Source organism: Belonocnema kinseyi, chromosome 8, assembly GCF_010883055.1.
Source record: "Belonocnema kinseyi isolate 2016_QV_RU_SX_M_011 chromosome 8, B_treatae_v1, whole genome shotgun sequence".
NCBI classification, from domain to species: Eukaryota; Metazoa; Arthropoda; class Insecta; order Hymenoptera; family Cynipidae; genus Belonocnema; species Belonocnema kinseyi.
The window spans coordinates 30,879,619-30,897,620 of record NC_046664.1 but is presented as its reverse complement, the minus strand read 5'-3'; the positions used below and the strand labels follow the sequence as shown (position 1 = coordinate 30,897,620).

The 18,002-nt window shown below is 24.8% G+C and overlaps 1 protein-coding gene across 1 annotated transcript in view; it reads right to left on the bottom strand.

Moving 5' to 3' along the window:
* LOC117179003 overlaps nucleotides 1-18,002 on the bottom strand; it is a 107,342-nt gene that overhangs the window by 42,643 nt on the left and 46,697 nt on the right. Inside the window, exons 7-8 of the mRNA XM_033370613.1 lie at nucleotides 15,340-15,478; nucleotides 7,844-8,571 (exon numbers count right to left, since the gene is read on the bottom strand). Of these exons, the coding sequence (XP_033226504.1) occupies nucleotides 7,844-8,571; nucleotides 15,340-15,478 (867 nt within the window). The remainder of the gene's footprint in view (nucleotides 1-7,843; nucleotides 8,572-15,339; nucleotides 15,479-18,002) is intronic.

The window sequence follows — 18,002 nt, the reverse complement described above, 5'->3', positions numbered from 1 at the left end:
CTAATTTGTTTTCTCGTACTATATTTTAAAAAATGTAGTCTAATCGATTGAAGTCTCAGTTTTTTTTTGTGACTTCTAAAATGACTAAATTTTAATTAATTTGTTTTTAAAAATAATTGACTTAAATTTTATGTTTTTTTGACTGAAATTTGATCTGTTTGACTATTTTAAACCATCATCAACTCAGGTAACAATGGTATCAACGGTCGAAAAAAGGATTGATTTGTTTCATCAAATCATTTTACAATCTCATAAAAAATTCACAAAAATGTCTTATTTTCAGGAGTAGTTACTAGAATGACCATTTAATTATCAATTTTTTAAGTCGAATAACATATCGTAGTAATTACTATAATTGACGTAATTTGAATATTATTTTTAAAAACTACCAACTGCTAAATTAAAACAATATTCTATTCCTATTTTATTTCTGATTGGCTGGGCGGCAGCAGTTCGGGTAAGTGAGGGGAAGCCGCGTAGTGGGGGAAATGTACACAGGTAGCTGGAGCGGAATTGACCGTCGCTCAATTTATAGGTCAAGATGGTCATTTATCAGGTCAAAAGTTTTAGTTTAAATCTTGATACGAGCCACCTACTATACAAAGAAAGTAGATGTACTGAGGCAACCTTCTGTAAACATTGGTAGACTGTTTGCTTAGGATCTTTCTTATTTTCTGAAGCAACTTTGTTTTCTCGGAAGAATGAGGAGGTAAAGTTTTTCTCTTAGTTGGAGTCAGCAATCTATCTTCTTTTCAAAGCAAATTTATAAGGTGAAATTCTTGACCTAGTTTATAGAAATTCGTTTTTGAATTAAATAATAAAATTTAATTATAATCTATAATATCTTCGTGGGGCCATCCAGAAATTATGCAACCCATCTTTTTTTCTTTTGAACCTATTCAAATATTTTCAGGCCTTTTTTGAATAAGCATAGATTTGTTGCACATGTAAGAAATTTATAGAATTTCTCAAAAATAAATTAAGGCTGTTTGTTTTACTGTTCAGAATTGAAAAATTTTTAATGTAAACTCGATCACATTACATCAATTTCAATTTCCAATGTTAAAAAATGGAGCAATCTTGAATTTTAAACCTTAAAAATTAAATTATTTCAATAAAAGCACTTAAAATTGCAGCATTTTATATTATATGTATTAAAAATGAAATATTGTTATTGCACATCTTAAAAATGGATACATTTTTCGTTTTTAATCTTCAAAATTAAACTACATATTCGAAAAAAAAATACATTTGAAACTATAAAAATTCTAAAGTAATAAATCTGGATAAACTAAAGAATTTTAAATTACAAATCGTGGAAATTGAAGAATTTTCCACTGTACACCTTCAAAATGGAACTATTTAAAAATTGTTCCAAAATACTTATCTTTAAAATATTTATAGATTCTGTAATTTTGATAATTTACATTTGAATATTCATTCATTTGGAAGATTTATAATTGAAAACTTTTGACTTTTGATCTTCAGAATCATCATAATTTAAGAATTTTTAATTATACATTTTTAAAATTGAAAAATTCAAACTGCAAATTGTTAAAATTAAAGAATCTTTAATTGTAAATCTTCAACATTGAATTAAATTTTGTTCGTAGTAAATTTTTTTTAATTTAACATTTTTATCTTTTTACAATAAAAAATCTTCTGTTCGAAGAGAAATTTCAGTTTTTTTTTCTTTTTTTTTTATATTCGACAATTTAGCAAAAAAGTAATTATTGTTTACAATTTTTATTTTGGGAATTCAAGAAGAATTGGAATTTTATTTAAATACAAATTTAACTATTTTTTAAAGATTTTTTTTCAATTCATCTGTTTAAAAGAAATTTCATCTTTCTTGAATAAAAATGCAACTGCTCGGTGTAAAATTGTACTTCTTTTTTGAAAGTTTGTCTTTCTTATTTTAAAATTCACCTGCTTTAGCAGATATTTGATCTTTCTTGAATAAAATGCAACTTTTTGGTTGAAATTTATTTATTTTTTTTTTAATTAAAAATTTTGGCAGAAAATTTACTTTTTGTTAAAATTTAACATTTTGGCGTTAAAAAGAGAAGTGAAATCTTTTCTGGATGAAAGTTCAACTAAAAAAAAACTTTTCCGTTTTTTCTTTAAAATTCATCTTTGTTAGTACAAATGACATCTTTCTTTAATAAAATGAAAAATGCAACTATTTGGTAGACAATTCAACTATTTTCTTAAGAATTAATCCTTTTTTGGTTGAACAAAATTCGACTTTTTGGATTAAAGTTTCAATTTTTTTTCGTAGGAACTTTTTTTGTTGTTGAAAAAATTCATTTTTGCATCTTGAAAAGTCAACTGAAATCTTTTTTGGATAAAATTTAACTATTTAGATGATTTAAAAAAATGAAAATTCATCTTTTTTAAGAGAAAATTCACCTTTTTTGAGATAAAAATTTAATTATCTGGTAGAGAATTCAAGAATTTGTTTAAAAAGTAATAGTTTTTCGTTAAAAAATTCTTCATTTTGGATTGAAAATTCAATTTTTTCGTAGAAACCTATTTTGTGTTGAAAAACTCATATTTTGATCGTGAAAAGTCAAGTGAAATCTTTTTAACAGAAAATTCAACTATTTTTTTTAAATTGATCTTTTTTATTAAAAAATGCATCCTCTTTAGTAGAAATATCATGTTTTTTAAATGAAGACCAAACTTTTTGCTTAAAAATTATTCTTTTTTGCTTGGGTATTCAACTATTTTATTTGAAAGACTTGGAATCATCCTTTCGGTTGAACAAAATTCGTCTTTTTGGATTAAAAATTCAATTTTTTTCGCAGAAACTTATTTTTTGTTAAAAAATTCATATTTTGATTTTAAAAAGTTAACTGGAATCTTTTTTTGATGAAAATTTAAATAGTTTTCAAAAATAAATATTTATCTGTTTTAAGAGAAATGTCAACTTTTTAAAAATAAAAATTAAACTATTTGGTAGAGAATTTAAGAATATTGTTAAAAGCTCATATTTTTCGGTTAAAAATCTGTTTTTTTTTTAGATTAGAAATTCAATTTTTCACCTAGAAACTTATTTTTTGTTTAAAAAAAAAGCATATTTTAATATTGAACCTTTTTGAATTACAATTCAATTATTTTTTCGATTTAAATAAAACTAAAATTCATTTGTTTTAAGAGAAATCTAATCTTTTTGGATAAAAATGCAACTATTTGGTAGAAAATTCAAGAATTTTGTTAAAAAGTTATCCTTTTTGGTTAAACTATTTTTGGTTAAAAATTATTCTGCTTTGCTTGAGTATTCAACTATTTTGTTTGAAAGATTTGGCTGAATCACTTTGTTACGAAATCATTTTTTTCCTAAAGATTTATATTTTTATTTGAAAATTCATCTGTTTGGTCGAAAGTTTAACTATTTTATTAAAAATAGTCTTTTTAATTGATAATTCAACTACTTTGGAAAAAATTTAAACTATATTATTAAAAAGTTATTTTGTTGATTTAACGCTTATGTGTTTTGGTTGCAAATTTAACTGTTTATTCGAAAAACCTTTTTTTGGTTTAAAATTAATTTTTTAACTGAAAATGTAACTTTTCCATTTCTAAGATTCATCTTTTTTAGTTGAAAATTCTACTTTTTTAGTACAAAAATAATTTTCTTGCTTAGACATTTCATGCTTGTTGCGTAAAAATACTTCTGTTTTGTGAAAAATAAATTTTTTATGAAAGTCAGATTTTTGTTTGAATATTCACATTTTCTAAAGAAAATTCATTTTTTCGCTTGAAGGTTCAACAATTAAGATAATCTTTGATTTATTTTTTGATTTATTTTTTGATTAAAAAATCTTTATTTCTTGACAATTCATCTTTTTATTTTTAAAATAATTTTTTGGTACAAGTTTCATCTTTTTTAATTGAAACATAAACTATGACCTTTTTTTGTTGGGAATTTGTATTTTTAGGTTGAAAATTCAACTATAATGTTCAAAATTTAGTTATTTCGATACGATTCGTTACGGTAAATTGTCCAAAACTTTCTTCTAAAGATTATCTTTTTAGTTATACATTTTATTATCAGGTTTGAAAATTTGACAGAAAAGTTCATCTTTTTCAGTATAAATATTGAATCTTTCTTGGAAAAATGAAATTGTTTTGTTAAAAATTAAACTATTTCGCAGCAAATGTACTTTTTGTTTAAAATTCCTATTTTTGTGTTGAACAGTCAATTGAAATCTTTTCGGATGAAAACTAAACTATTTTTTTCACAAATTTATCTTTTTGATTTAAAAATTCACCAGTTTCAGTATAATTTTTATGGACAAAAATGCAACTGTTTGGTTAATAATTTAACAATATTGTTGAAAAGTTATACATTTTGGTTAAAAACTCTACTATTTAGCAGAAAATTAACTGCAATTTTCTTTGGATAAAAATGTAACTATTCTTTAAAGTTGATTTATAATTCGTTCTTCTCGAATAAATATCATCTTTCTTGAATAAAAATGCAACTGTTCGGTTGGAAATTTAACTCTTTTTTAAAAATTGGTCTTTTTGATTTTAAAATTCAACTGTTTTAGTAGAACATACATATTTCTGGGATAAAAATGCAACTAGTTGAAAATTCAACAATTTTAGATGAAAAATCATACTTTTTGGTTGTTAATTTTGCTATTTTGTTGAAAATTTAACTATTTTGTATCATATTTACTTTTTGTATAAATTTAATATTTTGGTATTGAAAAGAGAAGTGAAATCTTTTCTGAATGGTAGTTCAAATTTTCTTAATTTGTCGTTTCTTATTAAAAATTCCATTTAGTAGAGAATTCATCTATTTTGTTAAAAATTCATTCTTTTTGGTTAAAAATTCGTCTTTTTGGATTGAAAATTCTCGTTTTTTCATAAAAAAAATCTTGGTTTGAAATTTAATTTTTCTTCAGTAAAAATGCGTCAGTCTCGTGAAAATTTATTAATTTTTTACTAAAAAGTCATGTTTTGGTTTTAAAATTCGATTCTTGTAGAGAAAATTCGTATTTTCAATAAAGGTTGTAAAATTGTTTGTTGTATAGATTTCATCTTTTTTAATAGAAATATAAACCGTGACACTTCTTTGTTGAGAATTTATCTTTTTAGGTTGAAAATTCAAGTATTTTGTTTAAAAAATCATCTTTTATAGTAGAACATAAACTTTTTTGTTAAAAATACATTATAAAATTTTTAATTTGTATCTGAAATACTGTTTTATTACGTGTATAAAAAATTAAATGAAATATTTTGTTACTCTGGTATTTGAATATTAAGGATTAAGAAAATTGAAAAATTAGTCAAGGAAAAATCAAAGAATTTTGAAAATGAAGTTCTCAGACCCTGCCTAATTTTGGAATAAAGCAAATAAATTTTTGATTGAATATTTAAATATTCAAGCAAAAAGATTAGTTTTCTACCAAAAGAAACATTTTTCGAAGAAATTACATAAATTTTCAAGAAAATTATTTAATTTTTATACTAAAATATATCCATTTTGAACAAAATAGTTACATTAAGAAAAAGAAATGAATTTTCAATTTAAATTATTATTTCTATAGAAAAATTTTTTTGTTTATGAAATTAGTTCTATGTCCAACAAACGAGTTTAATTTTAACTAAGCATGTAATTTATATTTTAACAAAGAACAATTTTCATTTTCAATCAAAAAGCAGTTGAATTGATCTAAAAAATACACATTTTCGAAAAAATAGTTGCATTTTTAACCAAACCAGTTGAATTATAACCGAATAATTGAATTGTTTAATTATTAAAAATAATTACTTTTGAGCCAAGACGATTAATTTTCTGCTAAAAAGACGAACTATCAACAAAATATACAAATTTTTAATGAACAGTTCAATTTTCAATCAAAAAAGTAATTTTCTACCAAAACGGACGATTTTTTAAACAAAAAACAACAATTTATTTGAAAAACAGATGGAATTGGTTAAATTTGTATTTAAAAAATTCATTTTTTATTTTTAAAAACGAATTTTCTATAAAGCAGTTTAATTTTCAGACCAAAAATATGATTTTTCAACAAAAAAAGGGTAGTTTTCAACCAAGCAGTTAAATTTTCTACCAAAAAGTTAATTTGTTTGTTAATAATTTAATTTTGAATAAAACATTTTTTTAAAAGAAGTTCAACTTTTAAAAAATATTCCAAACTATTTAGTTCAAAATAGAAAAATAATCAAATACTTAAATTTTCAGTCAAAAAAGTTAATTCTCGGCCAAAAAAGAAACTAATTTTCAACATAATAGTTAAATAAAAAAAAGAAGAATTTTCGAAAATGTTGTTGAATCCATAACCAAGCTAGGTGAAATTTTTAACCATGAAGATTTATTTTCTATCAGAAAAGACATTTTTTAAACAAATTACATACATTTTTAAACAAATAATATTTTTTTTCAACTATGCTAGATCCGTTTTTAACAAAAAATGAAATAGGCTATAATTTAAAAATAAATTATTTTCAATAAAAAACGTATTTTCCACAATATAGTTTAATTTTCAATTCGAAAATATAAATTTGTGTAAAAAAAAATATCATTTTCAACCAAGCAGTTAAGTTTTGAATCAGAAAGTTAAATTTTCATGTTACAAAGAGATTTTTAAAAAATCTACAAAGTTGTTCTATAAGAAAAAAAAATTCTGAACTTTAATGATGAATCTTGAACTAAAAAAAAATTCACAAAGTAGTTCAACTTTCAAATAAATAGTTTATTTTCTACCAAATTGTTGAATTTATAAGCAAAAGGATGAACTTTCCAACAAGAATAAAGATGATAAATTAACATTTAGAAAAGTTAATTTGAAATCAGGAGATGAATTATCAATAATCTTTAACCAAAAAAAAATTAATAATTAAGAAAGTAATTCATCTTTCAACCAAGGAGTAGAATTTTTAACCTAAAAATAAGAATTTTCAACAAAAGATGTTATAGGTGTTATTTCAACCAAGAAAAGATTTTTATTTTAAATCGAAGATAGTTCAATTTTACCCCTAAAAAAACGAACGTTTTCAATCAAATAATTGAATTCAAAAATAAACCTGATTAATTTCGCAATAAACGTTTAGAACAGTTGAATTTCAAGTTTAAAAAAAATCATTTTGAACAAAATCGTTCTAATAAAAAATGTAATTTTCAACTAAAGATATGAATCTTTAACTAAATATATGAATTATAAACAAAGTAGCTTAAATGACAAGTAAATAGTTGAATTATTTCACTATATTGTTGAATTTTTTTACCAAATTGTTAAGTTTTGTATCAAATTGTGAAATTTTCGGCCCAAAAAAGCGCATTTTCTACAAAATAGTTCAATTTTCAAGCCAAAAAGAGACATATTTAACAAAATATTTAAATTTTAAACAAAAATGTAGATGAATGCTTTCAAGTATTTTGTTAAAAATTCATCTTTAATAGTATAATAGTATAATAGATTTTCATCTTTAATGAAAATAAAACAATAAATTTGCAAATTTTCAATTTATATCTGAAATCCTGTTTTATTCCATTTATAAAATATTCTACGTTAAAAATATTGCAAGATTAAAATTCTGGGATTTGAATATTAATGATCAAAGAGAATGAAAAATTAGTCAAGAAAAAATCAAGAAATATTCAAAATGAATTTATTGGAGACCCTGCCTAATTCTACTAGCAATAACTAGCAAAACATTTATCGAAACTGAAAATTACGTAAAATAAGAGGGGGGGGGGTGGTAAGAAATATTTTTTACTGTTTCTTACAAAAGGGGAGAGGGGTCTCAGAGTGGGTCTATAATCCGTTTCGTGATTTAAGTACGGCCTGATAAAATAAAAACTCACTTTCTGTAATCCATTCTCAATTTGAATTTGCATCGTTTGCCATTAATTTTGGTATATATGACGAGGCAGGATTTGCTGTAGCTCAATGTTTGAATATCCTTCCACTGGAACCTTGCCAGCTCCTTTCTTTCCCTAAATCGACCACCTCCTCTTTCAAAAAGCTTTAAGCCCTCGCCATGAATAGCCAGCCAGACACTGCTTTCAGTATTTTTTGATTTGTTCGTGCTGTCATTATTTTTGTTGGATTCATTGACAGCTTCCACACTTCCTTTTCTATTTTTCACCGAAGTGTAGAGATCCTCATTCATTCCAGGGTTTCTCGACAAAATTATTTTCTGCTCGTCGGTATAAGTTTCGGTCCGTCCTGGCACTGGGCAGTCTCGTTTTAGCTTTGCGTAAATGTCTTCATGGCAAACTTTTCCCACTGGAGAAATTCGTTTTTCACTCATCCTCTGGCGAGTTACAAGTTTGCTCAATTCCTTAGCATCTGCTGTTGCTATGTAATAATGAGATCCATAATCTGGCAAGGTTTGGGCGTGAGTTATGAACATTTCTTCTGCTCTGTTTGCATCCAAACCTCGTCTTTCTCGATGAGCTTGATGAAGTTGTCTCTTCAAATTTTCTGCGTTGCTTGACAGGTCCGAATATTGTTGATCCTGATCTGGATTTAGGATCAAGGACTCGGGAATGTAGTGCTCCAGGAGGAAATAATCTCCACATCCGTGTTCCTGAAAATTAAAGTTTTTGATAAAACGATTTATGTATTAAAATTATTTCTTGAAAAAAGATCCTCCTCCTTCTTTACTCCACTGGGAAACGAACCACAAAACTTCTGATTTCCGGTCGCGTGATTTTCCAATTAAGCTATTAGAGAGATCAGAATAAGAACTTTTAATCCAAGAAAATAACGATATTTTTTAATCAGGTGTTAATGGTACAAGTAATTATTTTTAATAAATCTGTTATATCATCAGTGAATGGTACCTTACCGACAGTAGACAACCCTCCAAACAATGATGACAGAAAATCCACAATATCGATCAAATTAAGAATCTTCAATAACAGAAAATGCTTAAGGTCTTAATCAGACTAGATGGAAAATAATTTTTTCAAATTAAATTTAAAATTATTTCTTGAAAAAAAAAGATCCTACTCCTTCTTCACTCCATTTTTTCAAGAAATAATTTTAATTCTAATTTGAAAAAATTATTTTTTATTTAGTCTGATTGAGATGTTAAGCATTTTCTGTTATTGAAGATTCTTAACTTGATCGATATTGTGGATTTTCTGCCTTCATTGTTTGGAGGGTTGTCTACTGTCGGTAAGGTAACATTCACTAATGATATAGCAGATTCATTAAAAATAATTACTTGTACCATTAACACCTAGCTAAAAATTAGCGTTATTTTCTTGAATTAAAAGTTCTTATTCTGATCCCTCTAATAGCTTAATTTGAAAAGCACCTGACCGGAAATCAGAAGTTTTGTGGTGCGTTTCCCAATGGAGTGAAAAAGGAGTAGGATCTTTTTTTCTAAAAATAATTTTAATTTTAATTTGAAAAAATGATTTTCCGTCTAGTCTGATTAAGACGTTAAGCATTTTCTGCCATTGAAGATTCTTAATTTGATCGATATTGTAGATTTTCTGCCCTCATTGTTTGGAGGGTTGTCTACTGTCGGTAAGGTAACATTCACTAATGATATAGCAGATTCATTAAAAATAATTACTTGTACCATTAACACCTAGCTAAAAATTAGCGTTATTTTCTTGAATTAAAAGTTTTTATTCTGATCCCTCTAATAGCTTAATTTGAAAAGCACCTGACCGGAAATCAGAAGTTTTGTGGTGCGTTTCCCAATGGAGTGAAAAAGGAGTAGGATCTTTTTTTCTAAAAATAATTTTAATTTGAAAAAATGATTTTCCGTCTAGTCTGATTAAGACGTTAAGCATTTTCTGCCATTGAAGATTCTTAACTTGATCGATATTGTGAATTTTCTGTCATCATTGTTTGGAGGGTTGTCTACTGTCGGTAAGGTAACATTCACTAATGATATAGCAGATTCATTAAAAATAATTACTTGTATCACTAACACCTAGCTAAAAATTAGCGTTATTTTCTTGAATTAAAAGTTCTTATTCTGATCCCTCTAATAGCTTAATTGGAAAAGCACCAGACCGGAAATCAGAAGTTTTGTGGTGCGTTTCCCAATGGAGTGAAAAAGGAGTAGGATCTTTTTTTTCTAAAAATAATTTTAATTTTAATTTGAAAAAATAATTTTCCGTCTAGTCTGATTAAGACGTTAAGCATTTTCTGCCATTGAAGATTCTTAATTTGATTGATATTGTGGATTTTCCGCCTGCATTAATTGGAGGGTTGTCTACTGTCGGTAAGGTAACATTCACTGATGATATAACAGATTCATTAAAAATGATTTATGTATGCAAAAAGGCGTGAGGATTTCTTTGAGAATCTTAAATTCACAATTAGCGGCTGCTAGTTTTTTAGAAGGAATCTTTGATCTTATGTTAGAAATTTTTTCGATAAATAAATACAATTAACAATAAAATAAGAGACCATCAAATAATGATAGCCATTTCATTTTTTATTGACCAACAATTTTAAAAAAAAGCAGAACTAAAAATAACCAAATTCTTAACATGTTGAGAACATAAGTCGTCTTTGGAATTCTTGAAATCTTTGAAAACTTTATGAAATCTTCGAAATAATCTAAAATTAGAATTTTTTGTAAAATTTCTGTAAAAACTTTTCGAATTTTTTTAATTTTTCGTAAAATATTAGAAATCCTTCAAATCTTTAAAAACCTTGAAATATTTGTGAAATTTTTATAAAATCTTTTGTAATTTTTATAAAATCTTTGAAATCTTTTTGAAAGCGTTCCTTAATCTTTGTTTGTGAAACCTTTTGTGTTCGTTTGAAATTATTGAAATCCTTAAAAAGCTTTTGAAATCTTTTGAGACTTTTATGAAATCTTTGAAATATTTGTGAAAGCTTTCTTTAATAGTTGTTTTTAAAACATTTTTTTCAGTTTGAAACCACTGAAATATTATGAAATCTTCTCAAATTTGTTAAAACATTTTGAAATATAGTTGAACATCTTTGAAATATATACTTGTAAAATCTTTCGAATGCTTTTGAAATCATTGAAATATTTAAAATCGTTTAAAACCATTGAAATGTTTTTAATTCTTTTGAATTATTTTTGCTTGGAATTATCGTATTCTTTGGAAATATTTATTACATTTTTCTGAAATATTTGAAATCTTGTATGAAATATTTCTGAAATCTTTTGTATTCATTTGAAATAATTAAAACAACTTTAGCCTGTGTAAAATCTTTTGAAATTTGAGAAATCTGGTTGACTATATAACCTTTTTACAATTTAAAAAATTTTTTAAATCTTTTGAAATCCTTAAAATCCTTGACATATTTGTAAAATTTTGATAAAATTTTTTGTAATTATTATGATATCTCTGAAACTTTTGTGGACAGTTTCTTTAATGTTTATTTGTGAAACCTTTTGTGATCGTTTGAAATAATTGAAATATTTGAAATCTGATGTGCATTGTACAGAACCCTTTTTGAAATCTTCAGGATTCTTGTATTCTTTGGATATATTTATCAAATTATTCTGAAATATTTGAAATTTTTTGGAAAGTCTTTCCGAAAGCTTTTATATTCATTTGAAATCATTGAAGTATCTTTAATCTGTTTAAAATCTTTTAAAATCTTCGATATGTTGTTTAGTATAACATTTTTAAATCTTTAAAATATTTGAAATCTTTTGAAATCCTTAAAATATTTGTAAAATTTTGTGTAATCTTTTGTAATTTTGATGAAATTTTTGAAATCTTTGTGAAAGTTTTCTTTAATCTTTGTTTGTGAAGCCTTTTGTGAAGCTTTCTGTGTTTATCTGAAATCAATCAAATCAAATCTTTTGAAATTTTCGATATCTGCTTTACTATAATTTTTTTAAAATCTTTGAAATCTTTTGAAATGCTTAAAATCCTTAAAATATTTATAAATTTTGGTGTAATATTTTGTTATTTTCATGAAATCTTCGAACTCTTTGTGAAAGCTTTCTTTAATCTTTGTTTTTGAAACATTTTGTTTTAGTTTTAAACCACTGAAATCTTTTGAAAAGTTCTCAAATTTGTTAAAAACTTTTGAAATATAGTCGAACATCTTTGAAATATTTATGAAAATTTTCTAAAATCTTTGAAGTATTTTGTGAAATCTTTTCGAAATATTTTTTATTCATATAATTATTTAAATATTTATATATTTAAATAATATTTAAATATTAAATATTCATGAAAATATTTTTAATCTGTGTAAAATGTTTCGAAATATCTGTCATCTGGTTTACTATAAACTTCTTAAAATCTTTGAAATTTTTTGAATGTTTAAAAATCTTTGGGAAATGGATGTGCAATCTTGGTCAAATCTTTTGAAATATTTGTGAATTTTTATTACTCTTTGTTTGTAAAATCTTATTTATCCGTTGAAATCATTGAATTATTTGAAATATGAGTGAAATTTTCTCAAATCTTCTAAAATGTTTTGAAACCATTTAAAACCGTTTTCAATCTTCGAAATTTTTTGAAATCTTTGAATTCCTTTAAATCCTTTGAAAGTTTAAAAACCTTTGTGAAATTATTCTAAAATATTTTAAATCTGGTGTACACGCCTTCTTTAAATCTTTGAAATCAATGAAATCTTGGTAAAATGTTGAAAATCCTTTTAAATATGTTAAAATCGTTGAAATATTTTGAAACCTTTTGACGTCTTTGGTAATGTTTTGTAATCAGGTGTAAACTCAAAAACCGAATGGTGAAACCCTTGAAAAATATGTTATATGGTCATGGCTTATTCTAATTCCGAAACTGAATGAACATCGAAGTTTTCAACCAATAATTTTTATAATTTGTAATTTGAATATCAATAAAAATGTGTGCTTTAAAATTATATATTATATATTTGTTATATTAATATATTATATATAAAAAATATATAGGTTTAAAATTATTTTAGATAAATTGTAACTTATAAATTTTGTAAAGTGTAAGTTCAGTAAAAAGTTTGAAATGTTCGAAAAATTTTTCTATTTTTTAATGTATTTCATTAACATTCAGACATTTCAATGATTTTATTTTGTATATTTAAGTACGTAAAAGTTATATTATAATTAATATCATTGATGAGAAAACTAATAAAAAGGAATTGAAAAGACTAAATTTCACAATTTATGAATGTTAATTTTTTTATGATTTATGTCGATAATAATAGTTTGTGTAAAAAATTAAACCTTTTGGTAGACAATATTCAATGGATTTGTCTATAAATTTAAAGATAAATTGAGTATATGAAGCATCAGTGCACGTTTTTAGGAAATTTAAGTTCAATAATTATTTCTATTGTCATTTCACATATCCTAACCCAAAATTCGATTGTTTAGCAGTTCAGTCGATCTAAAGTTTATGGTGGAATATTCAACCGATTCATATACAATTTTAGAATAAATTGACTAGATAAAGCTCTGAAGCTTCTTTTTTTAACCATTTTTATTCATTTATTATTTTTAGAGTTATTTCACTTTTTATGTCCGAAATTCCATTTTTTTAAGTTCAGTCAACCTGTAGCTTATAATATTCAACAGATTCTTTCGAAAAATTTAGAATAAATTTACCAGATCAAGCCCCAATGCTTCTTTTTACCCAAATTTTCATTCATTTACAATTTTTGGAGTTATTTCATTTTTTATACCCAAAATCCGAATTTTTTAAAAGTTCAGTCGAACTGTAGCTCACAATATTCAACCGATTCATCCGAAAATTTAAAAATAAATTGACCAGATCAAGCCCAAATGCTTCTTTTTTACCAAAATCTCATTCATTTATAATTTTGGAAGTTATTTCATTTTTTATACCCAAAATCCGATTTTTTAAAAAGTTCAGTCGACCTGTAGTTGACAATATTCAACCGATTCATCTGAAAATTTTAGAATAGTATGGCCAGATCAAGCTCTGATGATTCTTTTTTACCAAATTTCAATTCATTTATTATTTCAAGAGTTATTTCACTTTTCATTCCCAAAATTCGATTTTTTTTAAGGTCAGTTCAACGAATCATTTGAAATTTTTAGTATAAATTAACTAGAGAAAGTTTTATTCATATTTTTTTAGAAAATTTTGTTTCCTTCATTATTTCTAACTTTTTGTGCTCAAAATTAGTTTTTTTTTTTCAGCTCTAATGCTCCAATGCTATTTTTTAAGGAAAGTTTGATTAATTACTTATGTCTAAAACTATTTCTGTTTTTACCCCCCAAATTCGATTTTATAGTAGTTCAACCGAACTGCAGCTTATATTATTCAATAAATTTATATAAAAAATTTAGAATAAATTGAATAGCTGAAGCTTAAATGCTATTTTTCCAAGCAATTTTTATTCATTAATTATTTCCAGAGTTATTTCACTTTTTATGCCCAGCATTTATTTCTGTATAAGTTCTGTCGACCTGTAGCTTACAGAATTCAGTAGATTCATCTAAAATTTTTAGAACGAATTGACTTGGTGAAGCTCCGAAGCTTCTTTTCTTAGGAAATTTTAATTCACTTATTATATCTAGAGTTATTCCACTTTTCATGCCCGAAATTTTATTTTTTAGCAGTTAAGTCAACCTGTAGCCTACAATATTTCATCAAATGATCTAAAAATTTCAGGATAATTTGACTAGATGAAACTTCAATACTATATCGTTTTAGAATATTTTGATTCATTACTTATTTCTAGAGTTATTTTTGTTTTCATGCCCAAAATTTGATTTTTGAGAAGTTCAGTCGATCTTAATATTAATACCAATTATATGCATTATATCGCGTTGATTATCAAATATTTTTATTGATATAAAACGAGTATTTTAATATAATTTTTTATTAAAATATAAGTGAAATCTCACCATAAACATCTACGTTACAACAAAATTCCCTCCAGTAAAAATTTATCAGTAAAATCAACATTGTGAAATATTGAAGTTTGATAAATAATTCAATTTCAATTAAATAATAATTCAATTCTCTGTTTTTTATTGATAATCTCGCCAAGTTTTCATTTTTTTCCCGTTAAAACATTCTCAAAATCTCTGTAAATTTGTCAAATTAATGAATTTTACCATTTAGATATCTTTTAGAATTACTTGGCAAACTTCGATATTTCATTAACAAAGATGATTGTTCTGATAATTTATTACTTAGCGTAATTTTTTTCATCGTAGATGCTTTTGTTGAGATTTTGAAAAATACGAATGGAAAACAAAAGAATTTTGATTAATTTTACACAACACCGACCCAAAGTGAATTTATACGGAAATTTGATTAAAAAATAATATTTGTTATAAATCCTGAATATTAAAAAAATAATGATCACGGCAAAAGTATCAAAGGACATGGTTTCAGTATTAATCAATTTGTTTACTCACATTAACGCTGTAATTTCCAAACTCTGCCTGCAGAGCGAGACCGGTCAAATTAATTAGCTGCGTCAAAGGGCATACCAGCTGCTGTTCTAATATACATCGACGAATCTGTAGGTAGAGAAGGTGCTTCGAAGTCCAGCTTCTATTAACAGAAAATTTTCATTTATTGAATCTATTAATCTTATTTATTGTATCATTTATTAACAAATATCCTACTCCCTAAATATTAATAAATAAGGTTTCACTGATTCAAATAGCTAAAAATGGGTTACTGAATCAAACTGTTAAATATTTGAACTGAATAACAGTGAATGATCAGTCTAGGGTGGTGCAAAAAATTTTTTTTCGAATTTTTATGCAAAACGCCCGGAAATTTGTTCGAATCCACAAAAAAATAAACCCATTTTTTTTTAAAATAACATTTAGAGGTAGCGCAAGCTCCATGAAATTTAACACGTATTTCCCATAAGAGAAAAAGACATTTTTGTAAATTTTATTCAGAATTCTCAATATTAGGTGAATCGAGTTTGAAATTCACCATTTCTCTTCGCAATTAGTCACAGAATGCAAATAAAATATTACTCTTCAAATATCACCCCCATAAGTCTGTTTCATAGGGTCCCAAAAAAACCCCATAAGAGAAAAAATGTGTTTTTCGAGTTTTTGGCGCTAATTATGATTTTTTGCGGTTTTTTCAACGCAGATTGTTTCAAATATATGAAATACTACTTTAGACTGATAATTAGATGTTTATTTAAATTGTTTAAATATTTTATTATTGTTTTTAGCAACTTTCTCTTAAAAAAGGGTTAGAAAGTCAACGTTTTTTCTGAATTTTTCAACTTATTTTCAACGTTTCAGTTAGAGCGAGGTAATAATCTATTAAAGTTAACAAAAATAATTGTTTAAACAATTTGTTATTAATTATAACAATATTCTCTTCAAATAATGCTAGAAAGTTGCGGTTTTTTTTCTGATATTTTCAACTTTTTGTCCACTTTTCACTTAAAGTAAGTAATTATTTAATTTAATTTAGCAAAAATAATTGTTTAAATAAATTGTTAATGTTTATAGCTATCTTCTTCTTGATTAATACTACATAGTTGCGGTTTTTTCCTGAAATTTTTAACTTTCTATCACTTTTCAATTAGAGTTAAGCAATAATTAATTCATGTTAACAAAATAATTGTTTAAGCAATTTATTATCATTGCTAATAATATTTTCTTTGCTTAATGATAGAAACTTCCGGTTTTTTTAAAATTTTTAACTTTTTGCCCAGTTTTCACTTGAAGTTAGTTAATATTTAATTTAATTTGACAAAAATAATTGTTTGGACAAATTATCATTGTTTATAGCTATCTTCTCTTAGATTAGTGCTAAAAAGTTGCGGTTTTTCTGGAATGTTTAACTTTGCTTTATCTTTTTAGTTGTGAACAAATAATAAATAAACATTAGAGAGAATCATATTTTAAATAGTATTGTATTGTTTTAAGTAAAATATATTTTTTCTTTTCCCAATGTTAAAAAAATATAATTAAATCAAAAAAGCTATTATACAAAAGAGACAAAAACAAAGAATGGAATAATTAAAAGTTTAAATAATTATTTTGTTAACTTGGATTAACTATCACTTCACTTTAAGTGAAAAGTGGACAAAAAGTTGTAAATTTCAGAAAGAACCGCAACTTTCTAGCATTATTCTAAGAGAATATTGTTATAATTAATAAAAAATTGTTTAAACAAATATTTTTGTTAACTTTAATTGATTATTATCTCACTCTAACTGAAACGTTGAAAATAAGTTATACAAAATTCAGAAAAAAACCTTGACTTTCTAACCCGTTTCTAAGAGAAGGTTGCTAAAAACAATAATAAATTGTTTAAAAAATTTAAATAAAAATCTGATTATCAGTATAAAGTAGTATTTTGTATATATATAAAATAATCTGCGTTAAAAAAACCGCAACAAAATCATAATTAGCGCCAAAAACTCGAAAAACCCATTTTTTCACTTATGGGGGTTTTTTGGGACCCTATAAAACAGGCTTATGGGGGTGATATTTGAAAAAGTAATATTTTATTCGCATTCTGTGCCTAACTGTGAAGAGAAATAGTGAATTTCGAACTCGATTCTCCTAATATTGATGATTCTGAATAAAATTTACAAAAACATCTTTTTTTCTTATGGGAAATACGTGTTAAGATTAATGGGGCTTGCGCCACCTCTAAATATTAAATTTCTAATTCATTCATTCATGGACCGTGAAAATTTCACTCAAATATATATTATTCTATTTGAAATGGTAATTTATCTAGTGCAACTATTTTTGAGAATTCAGCTTCTTTGGTTGAAAATTCAACTACTTAGTTGAGTGTGGAACTACTTTGTTAAAAATTCATTCTTATGGTTGATCGATCATTTTAATTCAAAAGCCTTTTATCTTTTTGATTCAAAATTATAAAAATTTATATGTTCGGTTAAACATGTGTTTTATTTGGTTGGAAAATATTTTTTTTACTACAAATTTAGCTATTCTATTTAAGGTTGAAAATTGACCTGTTTCAAGAAAAAGTTCAATCGTTTAAGGTGAATCTTCAAATGCTTCAACTGTTTTGTAAAAATGCGTCTTTTTTGTTTGGAATATTCTTTTATTTTGGCAGAAAT